This window comes from Adiantum capillus-veneris, chromosome 13, assembly GCF_014529385.1.
Source record: "Adiantum capillus-veneris isolate H3 chromosome 13, ASM1452938v2, whole genome shotgun sequence".
Taxonomy (NCBI): Eukaryota; Viridiplantae; Streptophyta; class Polypodiopsida; order Polypodiales; family Pteridaceae; genus Adiantum; species Adiantum capillus-veneris.
In genome coordinates this window covers 147,655,893-147,681,346 of record NC_140943.1, presented here as the reverse complement: position 1 = coordinate 147,681,346, position 25,454 = coordinate 147,655,893, and the positions used below count along the sequence as shown (strand labels likewise).

The 25,454-nt window shown below is 42.1% G+C and overlaps 1 protein-coding gene across 2 annotated transcripts; it reads right to left on the bottom strand.

Moving 5' to 3' along the window:
- Positions 1-349: 349 nt before the first annotated feature.
- LOC147445050 (CBL-interacting protein kinase 23-like) lies at positions 350-4,572 on the bottom strand. 2 transcript variants are annotated; one of them, XM_086527524.1, is made up of 14 exons: positions 3,943-4,572; positions 3,809-3,871; positions 3,624-3,695; positions 3,432-3,539; positions 3,269-3,349; positions 3,132-3,185; positions 2,906-3,031; positions 2,739-2,828; positions 2,517-2,636; positions 2,304-2,408; positions 2,108-2,224; positions 1,728-1,784; positions 1,575-1,649; positions 350-1,002 (listed from the first exon to the last, which is right to left on the bottom strand). In XM_086527524.1, the coding sequence occupies exons 1-14, from the start codon at positions 4,093-4,095 to the stop codon at positions 925-927; spliced, it is 1,299 nt and encodes a 432-aa protein (XP_086383650.1). In that variant the 5' UTR covers positions 4,096-4,572; the 3' UTR covers positions 350-924. The 2 variants fall into 2 exon arrangements, with proteins under 2 accessions (XP_086383650.1, XP_086383651.1); XM_086527525.1 differs by having other exon boundaries at positions 3,432-3,525; positions 3,943-4,019.
- Between the last annotated feature and the right edge of the window lie 20,882 nt (positions 4,573-25,454).

Here is a 25,454-nt window from a genome sequence, read left to right as displayed (position 1 = left end):
GAGGGGGGGGGGGGGTGATATTAGCTGGCAGGATAACAAGCAGCCAATTGAGAACCATGTGCAACACACTTTAGTAGAATTGTCATTTCTTTGATATCAACCACTTCGTTTGTTGTCTCCACTTGTAATTTTATATTTTTTCAATATGTATATATAAGCCATTTATCATTTAATCAACGGTTTGAACTTCCAATTTGAACCTATTTTATTTGCTAGCACTTAGATTGCCAAGTTGTTGAGCTGTTCAGGGCCAAGGACCAAATTCTAAATTTTTGATCATGTATAGAGGTCACTTTGGTAATCTAAATTCATGAGTGTTTTACACCATCTTGCAGGATGAGGGCTCAAGTTTGAAGAGAGACCATTAATGGTACATAACATTGTTGAAAGACATTTTGGTTACAGTTGTAGACGACGCCCAACGCCCATGGGATATGCTAACGTTGTTTACTTTTTACCCTAGTATATTATACCTCCTCTCGTGCAATAATTAGCACTCAACCTAATCGCAGTCCATGTGCCGCTTTTGGTGAGAAGAACGGATCACATTTCAAAATTTCCTGATAGAGGAAGAAAGTCTCTTCAATATCGTCCAAGGAGCACATCTAGCCTTTGAAGGACTTGAGTATGGCTAGGACAAGACACAGAGATTCATAAACTAGTGTGTAGGAAGATACAACAGAGAAAAGGGGCGCTTTTGGGATAGGAAGCCCATTTCACAGCAGATCGGCTTCCTACCACAACAGAGCCTTTCTCGTGGAAAAACAAACCTTTTGAATATGTCGAGTATGGTATGCATGGGTGTGGGTGTCAAAACTTTGCTCCTGGTATACTGACGAGAGAGAGCTACTTGAGGGGAGAAGAGGGAGGCCCCGCGGCACCGGTAAAGTAGAGTGAAGCCTAGAGACGATAAATTGGTTGTTATTAGGAGGTAGACCCGCCCATATCATCTTCTGTCGTCCACACGATGTCCTGCAGCCCCACCGAGAGCTCCCTCTGAAACTGCCACCAGATTTGTATATAAGAGTTTACATACTCCGTCATGCAATCACACATGTGAATAAATATAATAGCTCTTTCCATGTCCACAATGAACACACACCAAAACCACTAACTTTGGATGGATTGCTCCAGCTTTTGCATACTTAATTCTTTTAGTCATTAGAAATCTATCATTAGTTAGGTCTCTTCTACAAAAAAATTCACCAATTAGCTCACAAACAACAGGCATTTGTGTCTACCAAGAGTGAGCCACATAGCTTGAGAGCCCATCTAAAATTTTAGTTCTATCAGGGATTCATCTTCTATTGAGGAAGAACTAAGCTTCCTACGCCGTGGTGGGGGGAGGGGAAAGTCATTGGAGGGGTATCTAGAGAATTTTGGAAGCACTCAATGGTAATTTGGGATATTGAGGTAATATAGGAGGAAATTTCAGGGGCCCACAGGGGCAATGGCTGCTACTGGGCACACCCCTACGCACACGGCGCATGCATGCACAACACACACACATAGACAACCGATCAGTAACAATATAGCCCATCTGTTCACCAAAGACATTGGATTGGAGTTCTTACTTCTCTGTATTCTAAAGTATCACCGCTAGTCTTTCTCAAATCAACCATGCACAGGGAAGGTCCCACTTCAAACACCTGCAGCCGTGACATCGTAACCTTAGCCAACCGTACAACGAGCTCAACCAAAAATATGAAGAAGCAAGCACCACTTGCCTCACTTGCAACTGTCAAACAGCCTTTCCTTCCCGGCTTCTCACTGCGCATCTTCACCTGTGCCAACCACACAAGTCCCATGATTGATTCAGATCACAATGATTAGTCATATCATGAAGGACAATGAGCGTGCACTGTGCATGTGTGTGTGCGCATGAGGGAGAGGGACAGAAAGTACAAGTAACAAACCATGCATCTGTGTATAATTTTGCTAACATAATCACAGCAAGCCCTTCTAATCCTACAGACATGTATACAATCTTGAACAAATCCGATAACCAACCATGAGAGGAAAAATACTTTATGATTGTTTAAATCTAAGGGCCAGCTTTGCATTACTTATTAGAAAGACATACACAAAGTAGGAGGGGCCCACACACCTTATAGTTCTTCGATTTGGTTTTAAAACCCAGGGCACTAGCAAAAGTGGCCATCTTCAGGAGAATCTCACTGGCTGGATGCTTGGATGTAAATCTTGTCTCACTTTTCATTGATGACTGAGGACTAGGTGGATGTTAGCCAAATCTCTGTATTATCGAATAGCTACAACTTCAGCTGCAATACAAGTGCCCTTACCTTTTGCTCTTTGAAGAGTCCAGATAAGTCGAGCCCTTGCGACATAGAGATTATTTCAAACGCATTTATGAGGGCAGGTCTTGACGATTCCACCACAAAACTTTCCTGCACAAGACACCCCAGAGTTGACAGTAAACACATCTATTATCATGAACCACTATGCATGCCACACCACTCTTACAGGCAGGCTGCACAAAGTGCACATAAGCATACCTCTCCACTGCTAAAAACCCCATCAATGCCATCAACCTCGACATCATCACAGCCACAGTTGGCAGCAATGTCATCAACTTTGAACCACACATCCTCGAGCACTTCAGACATTGTCATGCGCTGGCAGACACCAGAAGAAAAGAGAAATATTGAAATATAATCAGGGTTCTCAACATCAAAATACACACTCTTTCAAATTCTGATACCAGAGCCCCAACTCACTGTTTTAGGGTTGGCATCAAGAATTCTGGTCACAAGGTTCTTGGCCCCATCTGGAAACCAAGATGGGAAAGTAAAATCAGCTCCTTCAATCTGTAAATTCAGGAAACCACTAGAATGAGAGATTGTCAAGTTATCTAAGCAGAGTAAGGCGATTTAATTTACAGCACCTTCTTGTACAACTCAATGGTGTTGAACTCATCGAAGGGGAGAAACCCAGCCAAAAGAACATAAAGTATAACCCCACAAGACCAGATATCTGCTGCAGCACCGTCATAACCCTTTTCATTGATTACCTGTGCATAAAATACACATCAAATCTGACACACCAATGGCTCTGGCAGTGTTCTGATTAAATGAGAGAAAGTCAGTGAATGCTAAGCGAAGAGGGCTGACCTCTGGTGCGACATAATTAGGAGTTCCACAAGTTGTATGGAGTAAGCCGTCCTCCTATGAATGCATTAATGCAATCCAATAGCTTAAGATTTGATGTGACTCAAAAGTCTCGTGGTAGTTCTAATCATGAAACATACCCAGCGTTGTTGTGCAAGAGCACTAAGACCAAAGTCGGAAATTTTAAGGTCACCTTTCGAGTCGAGTAGAAGATTCTCTGGCTGGGCAGCAGAGGAGCAGATGTCAATAATAATGTCGTAAACAAATAATAACATAAATTATGCTGGATCTAATTGAGCCCACCTTCAAATCTCGATGATATACACCACGACTGTGACAGTAATCGACAGCATGTATAAGTTGCTGGAAGTACTTTCTAGCTTCATGCTCAGCCATTCTGCCAGTCTCAACCTGCATGTATATTAGAAAGCTTCTAAAGGAGAAGCCTAAGCTTACTTAAGGCAAACTGAAATATGAGACAGGAATAACACCTACAATCTTGTCAAAGAGTTCACACCCATCCACAAATTCCAGCACAATATAGACCTTCTTCTTGCTGGCCAGGACCTAGAAGGATCAGTTTACGACTTAGTTTGCAAATCAGGAGCTACAAGCTAATTAACCTACAGCTACCTCGACAAAGCCACTTAACCTGATAAGGAGGCCACAGGGTAGATTACCTCCTTAAGATGCACCACGTTGGGATGCTTGATGAGCTTCATGGTGGAAATTTCCCTCTTGATCTGGTGCAGAAGAGAGTAGAATCGATTAAATTGAGGAGTAAATATAAAAGAAAATTCAACCTCTGCAGTACCATTTTGCGCTTAAGGATTCTCTCCTTGTCGATGATCTTAATGGCGACGGCTTCACCAGTCTCCACATGCTTAGCATACTTCACTTTGGCAAAAGTGCCCTCACCCAAGGTACGTCCCAGCTCATACTGCCCGACTCTGCTCAACACGCTCATAGGCGCATAAGCAGCAGGGCCGCATCAGTCGTCGATGACCACCCCTCCCCTCCCCTCCCCTCCCTCAGCTGTCCCTGCCTTAACCTCACTAAATCTACGTCTCCGGGATTGATTAATCGAAGCACAACTTTGCTGAGATCCCGGCACACGCAGAGTGCAGCTAGGTCGCCGGGTCTGCTGTCACTCTGTTCCAAAACATTGTGTGGTAAACGCCGATTGGGAAGCTTATTCAATTCGTGGTATCCTTAACAATTCGTTGCTTCCGACCTATCGCTGCCAAGTATACATCATGGGGTCTCTAGTGTGTGCATGCGTGTTGTCCGCGTGTGTACAGAGAGAGAGAGAGAGAGAGAGAGAGAGGGAGACGTGCGCAGTGAAGATGGTTATGATAGCTAGCCTGTTGGAAATGGAGGTAAACACTGTGGATGGGAGAAGGGCCACGTTTACAAACGAACGTGAGCAGAGAATTAATAAAGAGCGGCGGGGTTGCGCTTCTCGTGACTGCAGACCAGAATCGAGAGTCCTCGGTCATGGCCTGGCGGGCCGGCGCGGAAAGACAAAATATAGGGTAGTGTCAAGTGAGATCCACCGTCCAGGTCGCCGGCACTGCAGTTGGCCTTTGGCAGTTAAGGGGCTGTGCCTGTGCAGGCAGAAACGAATCTTGCGGCTTGCAATTTCATTTGGAAATTGGTCAAATTCTATTCAAACTAAGGATCTCTCAAATCTAAGACTCTCAAGCATCCCTGCTTGAAGAGTTATACTAGCTAGGGAACAAAATGCAATGCTACCAAAACAGTCTACACTAGTACCGCGGGCCACCCTCTCTCTCTTTTTCTCTCTCTCAAAGAATAGGACCATGAGATGATTCTCCGAAAAGCTACAAAAATCTATGTTTCCACCGAGGAAACTCACCATATTGTGAGACCATTATTTTGCGAACCCAGGGCATGGCATGTCTACATGCCATATGCCTGACAACACAAAGCATGGAGAGAAATTGAGTGTTACTTAGTGCTCGATACAAAATATAAGGTACTGCAAAAGGACAAAGTCCTCCTAGTGAGGGGACAAAGTCCAACTATGTTTCATGCACTATAATACGTACATATGGTAAGAAATCTCTCATGGGAGTGATTTGGTGAACTAGAACTAGCACATCGAGAATAGGGAAATGCCAAGCCCTATGGACTCTGATCAATCCATTAAAGGGAGAAAGCCTAAACTTTTCCAAAAAGGTTAAAACTTTCTCGACACGTGTATCTAGTGCACATTGTAGGTCCTAATTGTTAGTCCTACAACATTAATCATACTGTTAAGCATCTATTGTAGATACACTAATAATATGAAGATGATGAAAGACCATCAACACATCAACTTGATGAACATAATCAAGACATAATTAATCAACACATAATACAATGCTCTATGTATGGTTTACAATGGCTAACTATATATTGGTGCACCTAAACTCGGTACTTCGTTAGACTTCGCTATTACAACCGCCTGCTCACGCAAAGAGCATTGCTTAATCAACATGTGTCAAGCTCAAACTAGTCCTTCTACACTAAGTGTTATTGATCTAGGTTAACTCAGTTCCTGGCACACTTAGTGGATGGATCAAACATCCACAACCAATACCCAACAATCCCTTGATCAAAAGAAATCCTAATATTAATAGCTTCAAGTGATGCAAAGTGGTGCTTGGAACTTAATACAAGGTACACAAGCCACATCACTCTAAACCATTATCATTGCTACAATAAGCTTGTCTTTACAAAAGTGGAACTTTGCTACTTTTTCAAAAAGGTTTTTCTCAAAAAAAAATCGAAATGAAAATGTTTTAAGTGTTTAAAAACATTGTTGGCGCTCTAAGCCTTTGCAGCTACTATAGACATTGCTTGTGCTACTACAGGTTGATTCATCTTTGGTGCTTCAACGCTAGTTGCTTTTTCCACACTTTGTTTCTTCTCCTCACTTTGAGTCACAATTTCTTTTGTCACACTTTCTAGAGTTGTTGCTACACTATCATCCTGCCATACCAAATTCTACATAGGACTTATCTCCATGATGTCATCCTTTCTAGTTGGTAATGCTGACAACTTTGTAGTTGGTAATGTTGACAACTTTATTGTATGTGTTTTGAACTCTTCATGGTCAAACAATAATTTTGGCTTCTTCAGCATGCTTTCTAGCACCTCATTCCTATTTGTGAGTTGTTGCACCAACTCCTTTAACTCTGACAACTATTTCAATTGCGCATATTGTTCCTCTACTAAAATTCTCATCTTCAATGTTAACAAGGGCTTCTTGATTACTTGCTCACTCTCTTCATTGATGATCTCCAGCGTCTTCTTTCCTATGCTCACTAATTCATTCTTCAACAAGCCTAGTCTACTTCACTCATCAGCATTGCATCAGTATTTTCAATGTTTTGTTAGCTTCCAACTGCACATTCTGCTCAGCCAGCATTGTTGAATTTAAATTCACTATGGCTACCAAGTCATTAGTCCATAGTTAAAAAACAACCAAGGACTTCTTGTAGTTTCTCTTCTACTTCACATCTGTATTGTAGGTCCTCCTTCTCCTTCTAGCTTTGTTGTTGCTGGTCTTACATCAATTTTTACAGACTTTCTATTTCATCCAACTTTCCTTTTATCGTTCCAATGTAGAATGTGACTTTTGTCATCTTGTAGTGTCTTCAACTCTTCTATCCGATGTTCCTATTGGTGCACAAACTTTCCAACATTTTGTAGGGCTAACAGACCTTTCGGTCTCAAAATCTGATTCTCGGATCTGAGTTGGAATCTGACTTCTAGGTTTGGTGAACCCTTCACCTCTGGTAGAGTGTCCATCTGAAAGATATCTTGCAATTTTTCTATGTCGACCAAAAGTGTTGGCCTCTATCTATCTTTGTTTCTAATAGGGGTCGCTTGGTTGGTGGTTGCCCTCTATGCTTGATGGACCAACAACTAGTGAGGTGATTAGCTTGTGCATGAATGAGGCTATCAAATAGGGTTCTACCCTACACTTAACTGTGGTTTTTTTGCACCCATCAATCTCTCTTCTAATTCTTTCATAAAAATGATGGGCCCAACTAACATCCACACCCCTCTATGCAACATGTAGAGGTGCATATGCTTCTTGGCTCACTGAATTGAACCTAATTAACATGCACATCTCATATTAATTGGGCCTTCCTTATTGTTTCTAGGCTTTTCAATAGGTAGTATTACCTTGGAGGTTGGTGGACCAAATTCAACCTTCATTTCAGCACCAGAGACTGATTCCACCATTGGTTGTTCAATGTGAATTTGGAACACCTTTGCAACCAGTTCCAAGGTGATGACATTCTCTTGTAATGTTTTCCCTCTTGTCCTCCTAAGGTAGTCCAAGTGTGACAGTGTGTTGGGGTTGTTACTCCACTCTGTCCATGGCAACTAGGCAAAGTGCATCAAGTTGATTTTGTCTAGACATTGAGTGTTCTTCTCACTTCATGACTCCAAGTCATTTTGAAGGTGTAGTGCTCCTTTGGTAATGGCATGTTAGCTGCTATTTCAAAGATAATCTGTAAATCTTCCTCATTGTCATCTTTGAAAGTCTTCATGGAGGTGAGTAGTGTTGCGCTTGCTAACAACGTTGAGGTTGCATAATGTCCATGTCTACAAAGTAATAGCCTCCTGTGGCATGAAGCATGAAGGCTTTCTATTTGGGGAGGGGTCCATGAGAGGCTCACAACGATCAAGGAGATGGTTCAACTATTGCCTCTCCATGTAGCGATAAGCAAGGAATGGTGTGTGAGTGAGTGGATAGGTGTGAGGGTAGGGATATTAAAACAATGGTGATCACCTATCCTTATTTTGAAATATTGGCCTACATTTGTCTTGCATGTTTTAGCACTCCAAGTGCCACTAAAAAGATCTGAGATTTGAGCAAGAATTACCTTGTTGACATTAATTATATTTTTGATTGGAATGAACACTACCATTTGCATGCTTTCACAAGGTGTTGGTGTCACTTGGTCCAACTCTTGATCATCCAATTGCTGCTTTGTTTGCAAGATCCTTGCATATGGTTGGGTTCTCTAAAAAATCCACATTCATTGCTTCAAGGATTCTTGGCCAGCTTGCTAGGATCACTTACTATTGCAACATTCAATTTCTTATAATCGACACATACCCTTGATTTTCCATTCTTATTGTGGACAATGACAGTAGGGGATAACCAAGTTACTTTGTTGACTGGTTTGATACACCCAACTTTTAACAAATTGTTCATTTCCTCCTTCATCTACTTGGCATAGGATGGAATCATCTTGTACCTCTGTTGGAATATTGGCATGACATCTTTTTTTAGATGAATTTTGTGTTGTAAGGCTCTAGGTCAATGCCTTTCATGTCTATGTATTCCCATACAAAGACATCTTTGTAGTCCATCAATAGTGTTAACAATTGTTTCTTGAAAGCTTCATCTATATTTTTACCAACTTTAACCATCCTTGGCTATGTTGATGAACCTAGATTTAGCTCTTGCATTTCTTCTTCCTCTATTCTACTAGTTTTGTTTTGTTAATCTTCATACCTCTTTTTTGTCATGGCTATGGATTCGTGCTCTGTGTGCTTTTGCATTTGCTATAAATCCTCATCCTACTACTTCTCAATATACAACACCCGTTCCTTGGTTAGTTGTTGACATGGCCTGACTTGCTCCTGTTGCTCTACTAGCACTACTAGCACATCTATGTCAAAGATGGATACAATATGAGGGTTTGCCTTTAGAAACTCTTTTTCTTCTGAGTCTTCTACCTTTGTTGCTAATTTGATGGTTTATGCCCATAGTGGTCCATGAGCTTGGTTTATATTAACTTTGCTCACCATAAGGATTCTTACCCTCTTTTTTCCTTGTTTGATACGACTTCATTATCACCCTAATCGTATCTTAACCTAGTTTTTTTAAACCAATATTTGTCTAACAACATAGGACAGGTTACTTCATTAGGTTGCATTTTCAACACCACAAAAATTATCTTGTAGGGGAGCCCTCCTACTGTAAAGTATTGGTCCTTCAATAGTCACAATGGTTGAAGCCTTTTTGGTCTGCCATTCTAGCTTAGAAAGGTGCTTCCAAAAGTGTTGGTGCACCAATTTTCTGGTAGACTGATTTTGGTGAGATGTTCATAGCGCTTTATTAGATTGCTTGCCAACATATGAAACTCTAATGGTGGAAATGCTAAAATTTACATCATCTGCTCACACATTTGCAGCAATGGTTTGCTATATTGTTTGATTGTCTTGTATGAGATGCTTAGTCAACAAGCGTTGTCTAAAATTAGGTAATACTAAACTAAACAACTTTTGCAATAATATTTGCACATTTACCTAACACAATTCTTCTAATAAGGCTATTTGATTGTTTGGCTTCTCCTCCTCCTATGGAATGGGGTTACTCAACTTTTCTCTTAATGCTTGGTTTGGTTGGTTCTCCAGTTGCAATGTATGCATTTCTAGTTCTATATTGTCTTGGACCTGCCTTCTTACCTTCTCCTACTTTTCTTAGCTAAAGGGACCCTTTTGTCTAGCATATGATCTTGCAAGTGCTAGTACTAGGGCTGTCTCTTCTTCTTTTTGTTGTTGATGTGCCACACATAGTGAACAATCACAACTCATCAATTCCTTTGGTTCTCCTTATGGGGGTTTCCTTTTCTTTGGGCATCTTGTGTATGCTTCTTGGCTTTCATGTACTCTTTATTCTTGTTAGACTTGTTGTTTATGCAGTTGATAAATCTTGATTACATTGCTTTGCCCTGTTGGTTTTGAGGTACTTGGCTTTTCTTTAGAATTGTTAGGTGAAGGGGTGAGCCTCTGAATGGGCATGCCTCTCTCTTCCCTATATTTGCACCATATTGTGCAATTTGGACCAGCCTTGTGTCCTTCTCTAGCACATTACCTACATCTTAATGGTCTTGCATTTTGTTGTTCGTACCCTTGCTCTGCCATTGTGGTTTGAGAAAACTTTTCGGTGGTCTATCAAATGGTTTAGAGTCTTGTGTGTGTAATACTTGGTTTACCTATGATGCTATCCTTGGTGGCATAGATCCCATCATGGGGTTGGCTTTGTTCTTTTGGATTGTACCAGCATCGAGAGGTTGAGTCACCATCCTTTTCATAGATTAAGCAATGAGCTTTGTAACTTTGGGATTGTGGTACTACACCTAGTGATTTTAGCTTTTCTAGGATTTTCTCTTGGTTGTCGTCCTTCCCTTTCTTAGATGTCTCCTTATTGCTCTTGTTGTGCTTGGATAATTCTTTTTTCTTCCTCTGCTTCTTGGCTTCATCCTTTGAATCTACCTCCTCATTTGAACTATCTCTGTCATTGTCTGAGCTATCACTGTGATCTAGTGCGGTTGTCTTCTTTGCAGTAGTGACACTAGACTTGGTATATCTTGGCCTTTTTTCTACCGTGGTAGTTGATTCGAAAAATTGTATAGGCCACCATGCAAGTCTACATTGGCTACTACTATCTTGATGGGCCTTGTAGTCCCTTTGAGAAAGACTTTACCAACGTTTCAATTGATGGTCTTTATGGTCCTTGTCACACCTCTCCATCAAGCTTCTAAACTTTTGGGAATAGTCCTCCACTAACCAGTCTCCTTGTCTGACCTTCTTTATCTTCTTCAAAATATCACGAGGGATCTTCTTGGACACGAACCTAACTAAAAGTGCTTTGGTTATATGATCATATGTAGCAAAGTGACCTTGTTGGAATTTGGACTCAACATGGGCAAGAGGCGCAAGATGTGAACCCTACCCCCCCTAATTTTTTATTATGGAGCACCTGGCAAGATGGGCACGAGCGGGTGAGGGCAGCGAGTAGCAGTGAGCTGACAGGTAGCACCAAATGGCAGGCGTTGATTATGTGAATACAATAGCATGACACAGGAGGAGTTGGGAGTTGTAGACGATGCAAGGGCGGTGGGTGGCAGCACAGTGGCAACAATAGGCAGACAATAATAGGGTCGGCATCCATTGTAACGAAAGTGGTGCTGCACAAGATGCCTGCAAGTAGCAAGGGGTGCTACTGCAATACCCAATGGCGGCCACGGGTAGGCTGCGATGTCGCAACAACGGTAGTAGCCCCGATGGGTGGGGGCGAAGGCACTGTCAAGCAGTAGAGCATTGACAAGAAGTACAATGGGCAAGCGGGGCATGAGGTGGGTGCAAGCATAAAATTGCACAGGCGAGTGGCGATGCAGCCCAAGGAGGTGATGACAAAAGTGTGAGACCGGTGAGAGAAGAGAGAGAGTGTCGAGTGCACGAGAGTGAGAGGAGGAAGGGGGGAGGGGGGGGGGGGGGGGAGAGAGAGAGAGAGAGAGAGAGAGAGAGAGAGAGAGAGATTGAATTATTGCCCGCGAAGGTCAGATATGACCTATGGGACCGGATGACAAAACATTACAACGCTTGTTTTCCAATGAAGCATAGATACATATCAATTAATGACTAAGGGTTCATCAAAAGGGCAATGAAAATGAAAAGGAGGATGAGGGATGAAACCTAAGGGGACTCCAATGGAAGGGGGGCGGTTTGGGAGTTTGAAACTCCTGGATGATGGCTTCACCCCCTCGGTAGACTGCCCATTTGCCTTGTTTGCGAGCTTTGTGCATCTTCTTGAGTTCACTTGCTTTGACCTTGAGTTGATTCGGGGTCAATTCTTCGGCGATCCAAAGCTTTGTTCCCTTTAGGAGGTAAGACTGGTGTAGTAGCTTTCGCCGCTCTTCTCTGTACTTGAAAGTAAGGATACAATGCTTGGGTCACACATTTCTATGCGTGTCGTTGATCCAAGTGATGGTTACAAAGCTTCTCTCCCCGGTGAGTGATGGCACAAGCTCCTTTTTTGTTCATCTTCCTCGTAGATAAAAGGATACCTTATCTTCTCAACCAATGGCTAAAAATTAAATTGATGTGTGGGTCATTCCCACCAAAGCTTCACCAAGCTCTGATACCAATGTTACTCTACGATAATATCGGTACAAGCATTCTACCCTAGAGGGTTAGGTCTATTGTTCACCACCCAGCCATGAGAAGGATGACTTTTTACCATCATCTCCGGACCCCTACTTATAGTGTGGCCTGCCTATCCACATTGGTTCGGCATCCTGAGCACTTTGATTGGGCGGTCTCCCCCTGAACCTCGTTCTTTCGACTCAACGGTCAAAATGCAATTGACCTGGCCATAACCATTACATGCTACATGACAATGACTCTCTCACTAAGGTGTGATCATTTTTTAGGCCTTAAACATTGTGTATTTTGGTCAAAATTTCTCTCCTCTTGGTGTCTCACTACATATTATCCCTCTCTTCTCTCTATTATTACCACTTCATGTCGGGCAAGGAGACAAAACCTAAAGTCAAAGCTCCAATAGTTTCTAGTATTGTTGCCACTTTGATTGATGATTCCACCACTAAAGGTGAAGGCACTCAGCCTCCCTGTAGTTCCATAGATCTTTTTGAGGAGACATGACTTCCTACATAGGATTTGGAGGTTCTCTCATTTGGAACACGGTTTGTGACACATCAATATGTGTTCCTTTTGTCATGAGTCACGACTTCTCTACTGCTCCGAGCATAAAAGATAAAGCCTATACTCATGGCAGCATCTATGGTGCCTTTCACTATGGCTCCTTCCACATTTTTTCCCATGACTACCTTGCCATCCTCTTGCCAATTTTTTTATGTTGAGAACATTCACTCCATTCACTCAATCTTCCAACTCTCTCTAATGCTCCAAAGCTGATACCTCCTAATTATTGAAATTGTTCTATCTTTATGTGATGGCTCTTTAGTGCATGAATGTGGTATGTCATCAAGAATCTACCCATGATTCTGGACACAAATAAACAGTACATGGACACTCAAGTTATCACACTTCTAGCTCTTGGTATGTCTCCTCTCACATTCTCTCCCGTTCCACAACTGCTAGTTAACATTGGTAGGATATATACATCCTGATCTAGCTCGAGTTCAAATTGACAATGCCTTCCCCCCTCATAGTGAATTGCCATGGTAGTGTTATGCATTGACCAAAGCATCATGTCTATGCATAGCCTTGATTGGCTCTATCAAGCAATTGATGTCAATGCAATTCAAAACAATATGTGATGCTAAAGGAGGCTCAAGGGGGGCTATGATCTCAGTGATGATCTAGTTGAAAGATTTAGAAACAAATTCAAGGAAGGGCAGCTAGAATAGCCCTCTCTCTCTCTCTCTCTCTCTCTCTCTCTCTGATTGCATTACTATTTGTATCTTTAAGAGATTAGTGAAAGATTTGATGCACAACTTTGTGCATCAAGCTATATGTTATCACCCTACTTCCAGATATTGTGTAGTAAAATCTAATGGGGAAATTATTCAATTTGTGGCATCCTTAATAATTGGTTGTTAGTGGTCTTTCATTACTTCCAAGTTGACCCAAGTATTTCAAAAGCTTGAGTGATTGTGTGCATTGTTGATTCAAATAGACTATTTAAACACAAAAGAACACCATGCTTAAAAGACAACTGGCTCTAGACAACAAGAAAGTATATGCACAAAAACATTCCTATGTTTTAAGCATTTCTATACATTTAGGTCAAAATGAATACTCATTCCAATTATCCTATACATCAGGACAAGAAGTAGGTTCATAGATGAACTAGGCTCTCGTCTTAAAGGTTGGTGGGCTACAGCAAACCTAAACATCTTCAAGCAAGGAGAGGACTCTCACCCGGATCCATATAATCAAGACAATATATTTTAAATAGATTACTTAAACACAAAAGAACACCATGTTTAAAAGCCAACTAACTCCAGTCAATATAAAAGTATATGCAAAAAAGGATTTCTGTATTCAAAGCATTTCTATACATTTAAGTCAAAATGAATACTCCTTTCAATTATCCTATACATCAGAACAAGAAGTAGACTTATAGATGGACTAGGTGTTGTGATCGTCTAGTGCGTGTAAGGAGTGTGTGCAAGAGAAGGGAAGAAGAGAATGGGGAAGGGGATGATACACAGACAACCTGTGTTGGGTTAGTGGAGAAGAAAGAGAAAGTATTCAACCCTTCCTCTTTCTCTCCCTATATTGAATAGGGGAAATCAAGTGTATAAAGGTGGTTTCCCACGGCCACCTGGCCTACACCCCAACAACCTCCCACTTGAAGGTCATGGTGGCCAATAGTGGCATTAGCATAGTTAGTCTATACAAAATTGATGAAGCATTTCCGAGGCTTCATCCTACACCCATAAGTTCTATACAATGTGTAAATCGCTCCGGGGCTAGGCTCTTTGTGAGAGCATCTGCGGGGTTGTCATCATTGTGAACCTTGACAAGCTCGATACGCTTGCCAGCCAATGCATCTCGTATGACATGGTATCTGACCTCTATGTGTTTCAACTTTGAGTGAAACACTGGATTCTTTGCCAAAGAAATGGCACTCTGACTATCACAATGTAGTACTGGACCTCGTGAATGCCCAAATCTCCCACTAGACGAGCCAACCATATGGCTTCCTTGCTGGCGTCAGACGCAACAACATACTCTGCCTTAGTGGTAGATGAAGACGTGCAATCTTGGAGACACGGTCTCCAAGAGATAGCTGCTCCAGCAAACATGAACACATAGCCAGATGTGGATCTTCTACGATCCATGCAACCCGCATAATCCGCATCCGTGTAACCTACAATAGATGTATCACTGTTTCCGAAGCGTAAACACTTGCTAGCTGTACCTTTCAAATATCTGAGGATTTTCTTCACTTCTTCCCCAATGCTTCTTGCCAGGGTTTGCCATGTACCTACTAACCACTCCCACTGCATGTGCAATGTCTGGTCTTGTGGCTACCATAGCGTACATCAAACTGCCAACTGCTGAAGAATATGGTACTTTCGCCATTTCCTCTTTCTCAGCCACTATCTTGGGAGAGTCTTCCTTGCTAAGTTTGGAGTATGCTTGCATTGGGGTACTCAATGACGTCCCCCCCTGCATACTAAAACGTTGCAAGACTCTGTGAATGTACTTTTCTTGAGATAATTCAAGAATTCCACGTTGTCTGTCTCTCTTGATGTGCATACCAAGAAAGTGATTGGCATCTCCCAAATGCTTCATGGAAAACTGAGTGCTTAGCATCTTTTTCAGCTGATTGATTTCATCAATTGATTTGCCTGCGATAAGCATATCATCTACATACAAGATCAATATGATTAAAGAACCATCGTTCAACCTTTTTGTGTATAAGCAGTGATCCTCTCGACTTCTAATGTAACCCTGAGACTGCATGAATTTGTCAAATTTTTGATACCATTGCCTTGAACCTTGCTTGAGGCCATAGAGTGCCTTTTTTAGTCTACAAACCAATTCTGTTCTCGTTGGTTTTTGGGTTTCACATACGAATCCCTCTGGTTGTTTCATGTAGACATCTTCATCTAGATCCCCGTGAAGAAATGTTGTGTTCACATCCATTTGGACAAGTTCCATGTCCTGGATAGCAACCAAGCCAAGCACGGTGCGAAGTGTAGTCATCTTGACTATTGGAGAGAAAATCTCATCAAAATCCACACCTTTTTGCTGCTTGAAACCCTTGGCAACTAGACGAGCCTTATATCTAGGCTCGGGATCTTCCGTTGTATACTTCTTCTTGTATACCCACTTGCAAGGTAAAGCATTTTTGCCTTTTGGTAATTCAACCAAATCCCATGTTTCATTAGCCACAATCGAATTGTATTCTGATTGCATAGCCTGCTCCCACTTAACGCTATCCTCCATTTGTATAGCTTCTTTGTAGCAGGTTGGCTCTCCACTGTCAGTGACCAAAATGTGGTGTATACCCGGCTCAAACCGCTTGGGCGCACGTGATACTCTCTCAGAGCATCTCAGTGCCTGACTGCTGGACTCTGCTCTCTCCGGAGCAATAGTAGTATCTTGCACTTGAGGAGTAGGTGCAACACTACTGAACTGAGTTGGTTCGGAGGCTACATCCTCAAAACGAACACGTCTGTACTCAACATCTTTGATGGGCTTCTTGTGCATTTTTTATTCATTGAAAATCACATGTGAGCTACGAATGACTTTGTTTGATTCTGGGTGTCAGAGACGATAGCCCATCTCTCCGTTTGCACCATAGCCAATAAAGATGCATTTGTGTGATCTGGGATCTAATTTCCGACGAAGTTCTTTGGGCACATGTGCATATGCTTCACATCCAAAGACACGTAAATGCTCATAGCTTGGCCTTTTGCCAGTCCATAATTCCTCTGGAATTTTGAAATTCAAAGGAGAACTAGGTGACCAGTTGATGATGTGCATTGCTGTCAGAACAGCTTTCCCCCAAAATTCGGGAGTAAGCTTCGCCATAGACATCATAGAGACAACTCGCTCTTGAATCGTACGATTCATTCTTTCAGCTATCCCATTTTGTGCAGGTGTGTATGGAGCAGTAAACTGCCGCCGAATGCCTCTTCTATTGCAAAAATCCTTGAACTCTGTGGAGACGTATTCTCCACCATTGTCCGTGCGAAAAGCTTTGAGCTTTGTTCCTGATTGGTTCTCAACCATGGCGAGGAATTTTTGGAATGTCGAAAAAACTTCTTCCTTACACTTAAGGAGATACACCCACACCTTTCTGGTAGAATCATCTATGAATGTGAGAAAGTAGTTCGCCCCCCCTAGAGTTTTATGTGGCATTGGACCACACAAATCACTGTGCACCAAGTCTAGAGGTTCGCCTAGTTTCTTATTGAATGGCGAAGATGTCAATCTATTCCGTTTGCCATATAGACAATGCTCACACAATGGAAAGTCCGTGTAATCTAACACAGGTAAGTAGCCAAAACGATGAAGTGTTTTCATTCCCTTTTGGCTAATATGCCCTAGTCGGCTATGCCACAACTCAGGAGACGGCAGCTCGGCAACATAGATAGAGTGTTCATCGACACTCGAAACAAACAAAGAGTGCAGGGATCCGTTTTTATTGCCTTTCATCATGATAAGGTTGTTCTTGCGGATCATCCAAGAACGATTACCAAAAACTGTAGTGTAGCCAAGATCATCCAATTGCCCTATTGAAAGCAAGCTTTTCGTAAGCTTGGGCACATGTCTGACATTCTGTAGCACAAAAGTAGTGCCATTATGCATCTGAAGTTTCACATCACCAATGCCAATAATGTCAAGCTCATAGGAAGCACCAAGCTTGACTATTCCATGCATGGATGCATAAGAGGAAAACCACTCTCTATGCGGTGTGACATGAAAACTTGCACCAGAATCAAGGATCCAATTCTGTGCATAACCCTCATCCTGTGCAACCAAAGCATCTGGAGTGAGATCTGAAGTGAAAATGAGAACATCGGAGGCATCTGCTGTCACCTCAGGATGACTGTCTGTTGGCATAATGAGCATCACTGGAGGAGGAGCATCCTCTACTGCAGTGGTAGGCATGGGAGACTCAACAATATTGAGATCCTCAATCTTCACTGTACTTTTGCCTTTGCCAGAATTATCCTTTTGCATGTTTTTCTGATCTCTTAGGAAACTGCGACAATCCTTTTTGTAATGACCCTTCTTGTGGCAATAGTAACACTCGACATTTTTGGCATTGCGGTCTCTAGTTTGGTTCCTGTGTCTGCTAGGACTACGAGGATTTCGCTCTCTACTTTTGCTTTTGTATTTGTTCCTGTCATGGCCTCTTGCCTTTGTTGAACTGCCATCCATATATGCATCTCCATGACTAGCATTATCGAGAGATTTACGACGAATCTCTTCAGTGAGCAACGCATCTGTGACAGCATTGAATTCTAACTTGCCATTCGGAGCTGAATTGCTAATGGCTGTGCAAAAGATATCCCATGAACTGGGTAGAGAGCATAATAAGAAGATAGACTTGAGTTCATCGTCAAACTCCTTAAAGACCTGAGATGTCAGCTGACTGAACAAGGAGTTGAACTCATTTAAATGACTGGAAATTGTGCTACCTTCTTTCATGTTGAGCTTCATAAGCTTTTTCATGAGAAAAACTTTGTTGGATGCACTTTTGCTCTCCCATGCTGAACATAAGCTATCCCAAAGTTCCTTGGTTGTTTTCTTCCCGATGATAGTGAAGAAGACTGACTCGGCTAGATGTAGACATATCGTAGCCATGGCTTTTGCATCCAAAAGCTCCCATTGAGCTTGTGTATAATCATCATCCTCTACGCGCTCTTTCAACGGTTCTGAGAGGCCTTTGTTTATCAAAACATCTTTCATGCGCTCTTTCCACATGGTGAAGTTGCTGCCATCGAACTTCCGAATGAAATACTCCTCCTTTTCTGAAGAAGAAGCCATTGCTGATAAGAGGGTTTGAGAGGTGCCAAACTATGGCGAGACGCTATAGAAATTTGGGCAGAGTAACCTTTGTATCGGGAGTAAAATATCAACCGAAATAGACTCAAAAGTGCCAACTATGGAAGGCACGACTCGCGGGAAGTAAATCCGGCAGAGTCTCCTTTGTATGAGGAGTCAAAACTCAACTCAAAATGCATATAAATGTGCCAACTGCACTAACTGGGAATCTGCTGCACAAAACAACTGCTATGTGAGAGCCAACTCAACGTCAAAAGCATAAATAACCATCCAGATACATATCCTATGGCGAGGGTACAGTAAAGGGGAACTCCAGTTTCCTGTATCACCGAAAGTGTCTCAACATTCGAGCACACCCCAGCTCAAAGAAAACCTCACGCTATCGACCCTCCAAAGGCTAATGCAGACACAAATGGACTAGCCACAGTCTCAGAAAGGGCTCTTCTGGTCCGAGTCTCAGAAACGGCCGGGAAAAATTGCCAAAATAGCCAAAAATGGCTCCACACGTAGTACAGTGGGCAGTGTCCGCAACTCAACGTACATGAGTAAAATCGCGCTCAAACAGGCGCCAAGAACTGCTGCATGCAGTGAAAGTGATCCCTGCGGGGATATCTACTCTCAAAAGAGCTCAGTAGCACTAGGTGTGCTCACAGCAAAATGCATTTGTCAACGCATGTGTCCGCAGAGAATCTGCTGACGAAATGACTACCAAATCGCCTATGAAAAGCGTTGTTTCTGGTAACCTGGAGAATCTGTGAGTGAATGGGCTGAAAAACCCCCCTGTAGCCTGTAACATGCGTGTCGGTGTCGCTATGTGCCGATTTCTGCCACCGGGCAGAAATATGCTAGTCGAATAGCCACCAAAGGTGTCGTATCCGTAAACTGTGTCGTACAGGGCGATCGGTACGTTCGGTGCCGATGCCGGGTGTCACTCCTCGGACTCGAGGTACCTCACCCTGGGAATGCGACGAAGCAGCCGTCCGCGGGAAAAATCGTCGACTGGGGAAAATCACTGGCGAGAAGATAGAGAGCTGTCATCCGCGGGAATCTGGAATGTCGGGAAGAGTCGTCGATGGCGGGAATCCGTAAAAGTTGGTGCCGAGAATCCGTGCCAAGCGTGTGAGCGTTGCAACCGTGGGCCGATGCCGACTATGCATCGGGCTTACTGGCCTCGCCACTAATTGCTCACTAATTGGCCTTTTGCAAGCTTTGTCTCTATAGACGTATGTGTTCGGGTCTATGCGCACAGCTTCTTGGCGGGTGTCGAGAAATGTGCACGCTGTTATCTTTTCGGGCGATTGCTTGTACCACCTTTCACCTGCATGAGATGTGTGTGTCCGTGCAGTCTGATAACTTACTACCCCACCAAACAAATTTTCTCTGCTTGCATTTGCTGCTTGCGACCATGGGAGCGCTTGCTTGGAGGTGTTGTTATGAAGCTTTAAAAAAAAAAAAAACACACACTGAAAATCGATTGCTGCAGCAAAGCAATCGAAATGCCTGCTCTCTGGAATTTTAGCAGTCTGTGTGTGCACGCTTCTCTTCCTCTCTCTCCCCCTCGAATCAGTGCTGGCCCATCTTCTTTGCACTGACGAAGAGAGAATTGCTCAGCAGCACTATGTGCTTTTCCTAGAAGGTGGACCCGAGTTCATGTGTGCGTGTTTTCAACACACACTAACAAACATAGGCATGATGGCTACTACCACACAAACTTGGCAGCGTTTCTAAATCACCAACAAAAACATTTTGTGTGCATCTGCACGGTCCAGCCCAGACAGATCAGGCCCGAATTTCTCCTGCTTTTCAAGCTATGTGTATTGTGCTGAGCTACACAATGCTTTGCTGCAGCCCCTAAATTGGCCTCTATTTTATGTATTGCCGTTCCACACAGATGATCTGAGGGTTGATTGCTCACTTTACGAGCTGATTTGCTGCCCCTGTTTGCGTTTTCTTACTCTCCAGTGCTGTAGGAAGCTCAACTCTGGCTCGAATAGAACAGCCCTGCTACACCTCCAATTGGGTACACACACACACACACACACACACACACACACACACACACACATGAATTGCTTCCCCTGCTCCTACAACTTCAGACTCGATTGTGCAGACCTTTCTCAGAAAACAAAACTCTGCATCTCATCTGCTTCCAGTTCCAATAAACACACGGAATTTACCTGCACACACACAATCGGGCAGGCTGTATTGACCCGAAAGCTCTCTCTCTCTCTCTCTCTCTCTCTCTCTCTCTCTCTCTCTCTCTCTCTCTCTCTCTCTCTCTCTCTCTCTCTCTGTGTGTGTGTGCTCGGCTGTCCAAGTAGGACCAGTGGACTACAATTGCTTCCTCTCTTTTCCACGCCTCTTTGCCACCAGATCTGATGATTGCTGCACTCAAGACCACACAGAGAATCGATTTCTTCACCCTGTTCCGATCATTTACTCAATGATGAGTGTGTAGGAGCGGCTGCGTGCACCGAGCTTCCATGCCTTCGAAATTGCGTCATAGAACTCCGATTCCTTCCAATCTCTTGCGATCCGTCTATCGCTCGACATCCCCGTGCTCTGATACCAATTGTTGTGATCGTCTAGTGCGTGTACGAAGTGTGTGCAAGAGAAGGGAAGAAGAGAATGGGGAAGGGGATGATACACAGACAGCCTGTGTTGGGTTAGTGGAGAAGAAAGAGAAAGTATTCAACCCTTCCTCTTTCTCTCCCTATATTGAATAGGGGAAATCAAGTGTATAAGGGTGGTTTCCCACGGCCACCTGGCCTACACCCCAACACTAGGTCCTCATCTTCAAGGTCGGCAAGTTGCAACAAACCTAAACATCTTTAAGCAAGGATAGAACTCTCACTTGCATCCATATAAACAAGACAATAGGTTTTGTTAGGCTTGGATACATTTCACAAGTGTCAAAGAGCCTACCTATCAGTTGTTATCCAAGTCAAAACTTAAAAATTATGAGTGCAACTATAGTCTTAATTAGTACAACTACATGTCTGTGTGTGTGCGCGCGTGCGTGCTTGCTCTTTCCTAGGCACCGTAGTCAATGACATAGTAGGCCCATTGAGTATGGGCCCTCTACCTCATCAGTAAGATGAGTTAGTAAAGCCTGATGTAAGGGATAGTGGCGATCTCTAATAACAGCCTTAGTGAGAGTGTTGCTTAGTTTCTTCAAAAATATGTATAATAATTAACAATGATTTTGTGAGCATTGTACGCCAATAGGAGTTTTTAGGATTTATAGACAAATATCGAAGATTGTTTTTGTAGACATTGTACTCCAATAGAATTGTTAAGACAATTTTTTTTTTTAAATGTGATTATTGTACTTCGGTAGGCTATTCATTTAAATGTAGTGTATCCCTAAAAAGAGACTAGGTTTAACAGAAAAAATCTAAAAAGAAGAGTGAAACCCTTAGTTTCTATCTTCCAAAACCAGTCAAGTCAAAGGACTGCAATTACTATAAATAGGAATCCCCCTCTATGGCGTTTGTTTAAATGCCTAACACTTGCGTAACTTAAACAAGAACTACAAATAGTGGTTCTATCCAAAGACCAAAAGAGTTCTCTAGATCCCACCCAATTGCCTAGGAGGGCCTTGTGTTTAGACTGATTTTCCAAATAGATTACTTCGACACAAACTAATACCATGTTGAAAAGACAATTGGCTCCAAACAACAAGAAAGTATGTGCATAAAAACATTTCTATATATTTTAGTCAAAATGAATACTCGTTCCAATTATCCTATACATCAAAACAAGAAGTAGGTTTATAGTAGATGAACTAGGTCCTCATCTTCAAGGTCAGATTGCAGCAAATCTAAACATCTCTAAGCAAGGGTAGGATTTGTGGGGTTTGTGAGCTTGTGCATGAATGCGGGAAGGGGGAAGAAGAGGATGAGATGAAAGAGATTTGGAGGAAACACAGAGATGTATTTTTGTGTGTGCGTCCTTTATTCTTTTTATGTATATGGAAGAAATACAAGCTTAGTAAGTTAGTGAGTGTAGGGAGTGTTCAGGCTACTGACCACATGGCCTTTACCCAACAATCTCTCACTGAAAGGCCAATGTGGTCATAAGTGGCAACTAAAGCTAGTATGTACAACTGTGAAGCACGACAACTTTACCCTTGTAGATATCTATTCACCCTACACCCATGAACTCGATGGAATGTGTGAACCGCTCCATAGCTAGGCTCTTCATAAGAGCATCTACTAGGTTATCATCACTGTGGATTTTAAGAAGCTCCAACCGCTTATCTGTCTAAGCATCTCAAATTAGATGATACCTCACCTCAATGTGTTTGACTTGGAGCAAAACACGGGATTCCTTGCCAAAGTAATGGCACCCTAACTATCACAATGCAAAACTTTAACCTGCTAAATGTCTAAATCTCCCACTAAATGTGCCAACCATATAGCTTCCTTGTGATGGCATCTGACGTCGCAACGTACTTAGCCTCTATAGTGGAGGAAAACGTACAATCTTGGAGAAATGATCTCCAAGAAATAGCTCCTCTTGCAAAAATGAAAATGTAACCAAACGTAGATCTCCTACTTTCTCTACAACTCGCATAATCTGCATCCGTCTGACCAACAATGGATACATCGTTGTTACCAAAGCGAAAGCACCGGCTTGTTGTACCATTTAAGTCTTTGAGATGTGTTTCATCACTTCCAATGCTATTTGCTAGGATTAGCCATATATCATCTAACCACTCCTATTGCAAATGCAATGTCTCGCTTATAGCTGAAGAGTATGGCACACTTGTCATTTTTGCTCTTTCAACGTCTGACTTGGGAGAATCTTCCTTGGTATAGTGGGGGTACTCAGTGCCTCCCCTGCATATTGAAACACGAAAAGACCTTGTGGATATAGGATTCCTAAGATAATTCAAGAATGCCCCTTTTCCTATTGCTCTTGATACGCATACCAAGAAAATGATTTGCTTTGCCCAAATCCTTCATAGCAAAGTTTCTGTTCAACATTTGCTTCATGTTGGCAATCTTCTTAGTGAAATTTCTTGGTATCAGCATGATGTCTACATATAAAATGAGAATAACTCTTTTTAAATGTAGATTTGATGCACAACTTTGTGCATGAAGCTATATGTTATCACCCTACTTCCAGATATTGTGTAGTAAAAGCTAATGGGGAAATTATTGAATTTGTGGAATCCTTAATGATTGGTTGTTAGTGGTCTTTCATTACTTCCAAGTTGACCCAAGTATTTTAAAAGCTTGAATGATTGTGTGCATTGTTGATTTAAATAGACTATTTAAACACAAAAGAACACCATGCTTAAAAGACAACTGGCTCTAGACAACAAGAAAGTATATGCACAAAAACATTTATGTGTTTAAAGCATTTCTATACATTTAGGTCAAAAGGAATATGCATTCCAATTATCCTATACATCAGGAGAAGAAGTAGGTTCGTAGATGAACTAGGCTCTCGTCTTTAAGGTTGGTGGGCTACAACAAACCTAAGCATCTTCAAGCAAGAAGAGTACTCTCACCTGCATCCATGTAATCAAGACAATATATTTTAAATAGATTACTTAAACACAAAAAGGACACCATGTTTAAAAGCCTACTAACTCCAGTCAATATGAAAGTATATGCAGAAAAAGCATTTTTGTATTCGAAGCATTTCTATACATTTAAGTCAAAATGACTACTCGTTTTAATTATCCTATACATTAGAACAAGAAGTAGCCTTATAGACGGACTAGGTCTTCATCTTCAAGTTCGGCAAGTTGCAACAAACCTAAACATCTTTAAGCAAGGATACAACTCTCACTTGCATCCATATAAACAAGACAATAGGTTTTGTTAGGCTTGGATACATTTTACAAGTGTCAAAGAGGCTGTCTATCAGTTGTTATCCAAGTCAAAACTTAAAAATTATTAGTGCAACTATAGTTTTATTTAGTACAACTACATGTGTGTGTGTGTGTGTGTGTGTGTGTGTCTGTGCACGCCTGTGCAGGCTTGCTCTTTCCTAGGCACCATACTCAATGAGGTTGTAGGCCCATTGAGTATGGGCCCTCTACCTCATCAGTAAGATGAGTTAGTAAAGCCTGATGTTAGGCTAGTGGTTATCTCTAGATCCCACCCAATTACCTAACTAGGAGGGCCTTGTGTTTAGAGTGATGTGTGTTGCTTTTCCAAATAGATTACTTAGACACAAAATAATACCATGTTTAAAAGAAATTGGCTCCAAACAACAAGAAAGTATGTGCATAAAAACATTTCTATATATTTTAGTCAAAATGAATACTCATTGCAATTATCCTATACATCAGAACAAGAAGTAGGTTTATAGTAGATGAACTAGGTCCTCATCTTTAAGGTTAGATTGCAGCAAATCTAGACATCTCTAAGCAACGGTAGGATTTGTGGGGCTTGTGAGCTTGTGCATGAGTGCGGGAAGGGGGTAGAAGAGGATGAGATGAAAGAGATTTGGGGGAAACACATAGAAGTATTTTTGTGTGTGCGTTCTTTATTCTTTTTTATGTATATGGAAGAAATACAAGGTTAGTAAGTTAGTGAGTGTAGGGAGTGTTCGGCTGTCGGCCACATGGCCTTTACCCAACAATCTCCCACTTAAAGGCCAATGTGGTCATAAGTGGCGACTAAAGCTAGTATGTACAACTGTGAAGCACAACAGCTTTACCCTTGTAGAAATCTATGCACCTTACACCCATGAACTCGATGGAATGTGTGAACCGCTCCATAGCTAGGCTCTTCGTAAGATCATCTACTAAGTCATCATCAATGTGGATTTTAAGAAGCTTCAAGCAGTTATCTGTCTACGCATCTCAAATGAAATGATACCTCACCTCAATGTGTTTGACTTGGAACAAAACACGGGATTCCTTGCCAAAGTAATGTTACCCTGACTATCACAATGCAAAACTTTACCCTACTAAATGTCTAAATCTCCCACTAAATGTGCCAACCATATAGCTTCCTTGTGATGGCA

Bases quoted from the DNA above. Each gene is read 5' to 3' on its own strand.
- LOC147445050 (XM_086527524.1), bottom strand. From the start codon at position 4,095: ATGAGCGTGTTGAGCAGAGTCGGGCAGTATGAGCTGGGACGTACCTTG. The intron at 3,350-3,431 runs GTGGGCTCAATT...TCTGCTGCCCAG, and splicing joins TATATCATCGAGATTTGAAG to CCAGAGAATCTTCTACTCGA. The intron at 3,032-3,131 runs GTCAGCCCTCTT...TTTTATGCACAG, and splicing joins CTAATTATGTCGCACCAGAG to GTAATCAATGAAAAGGGTTA.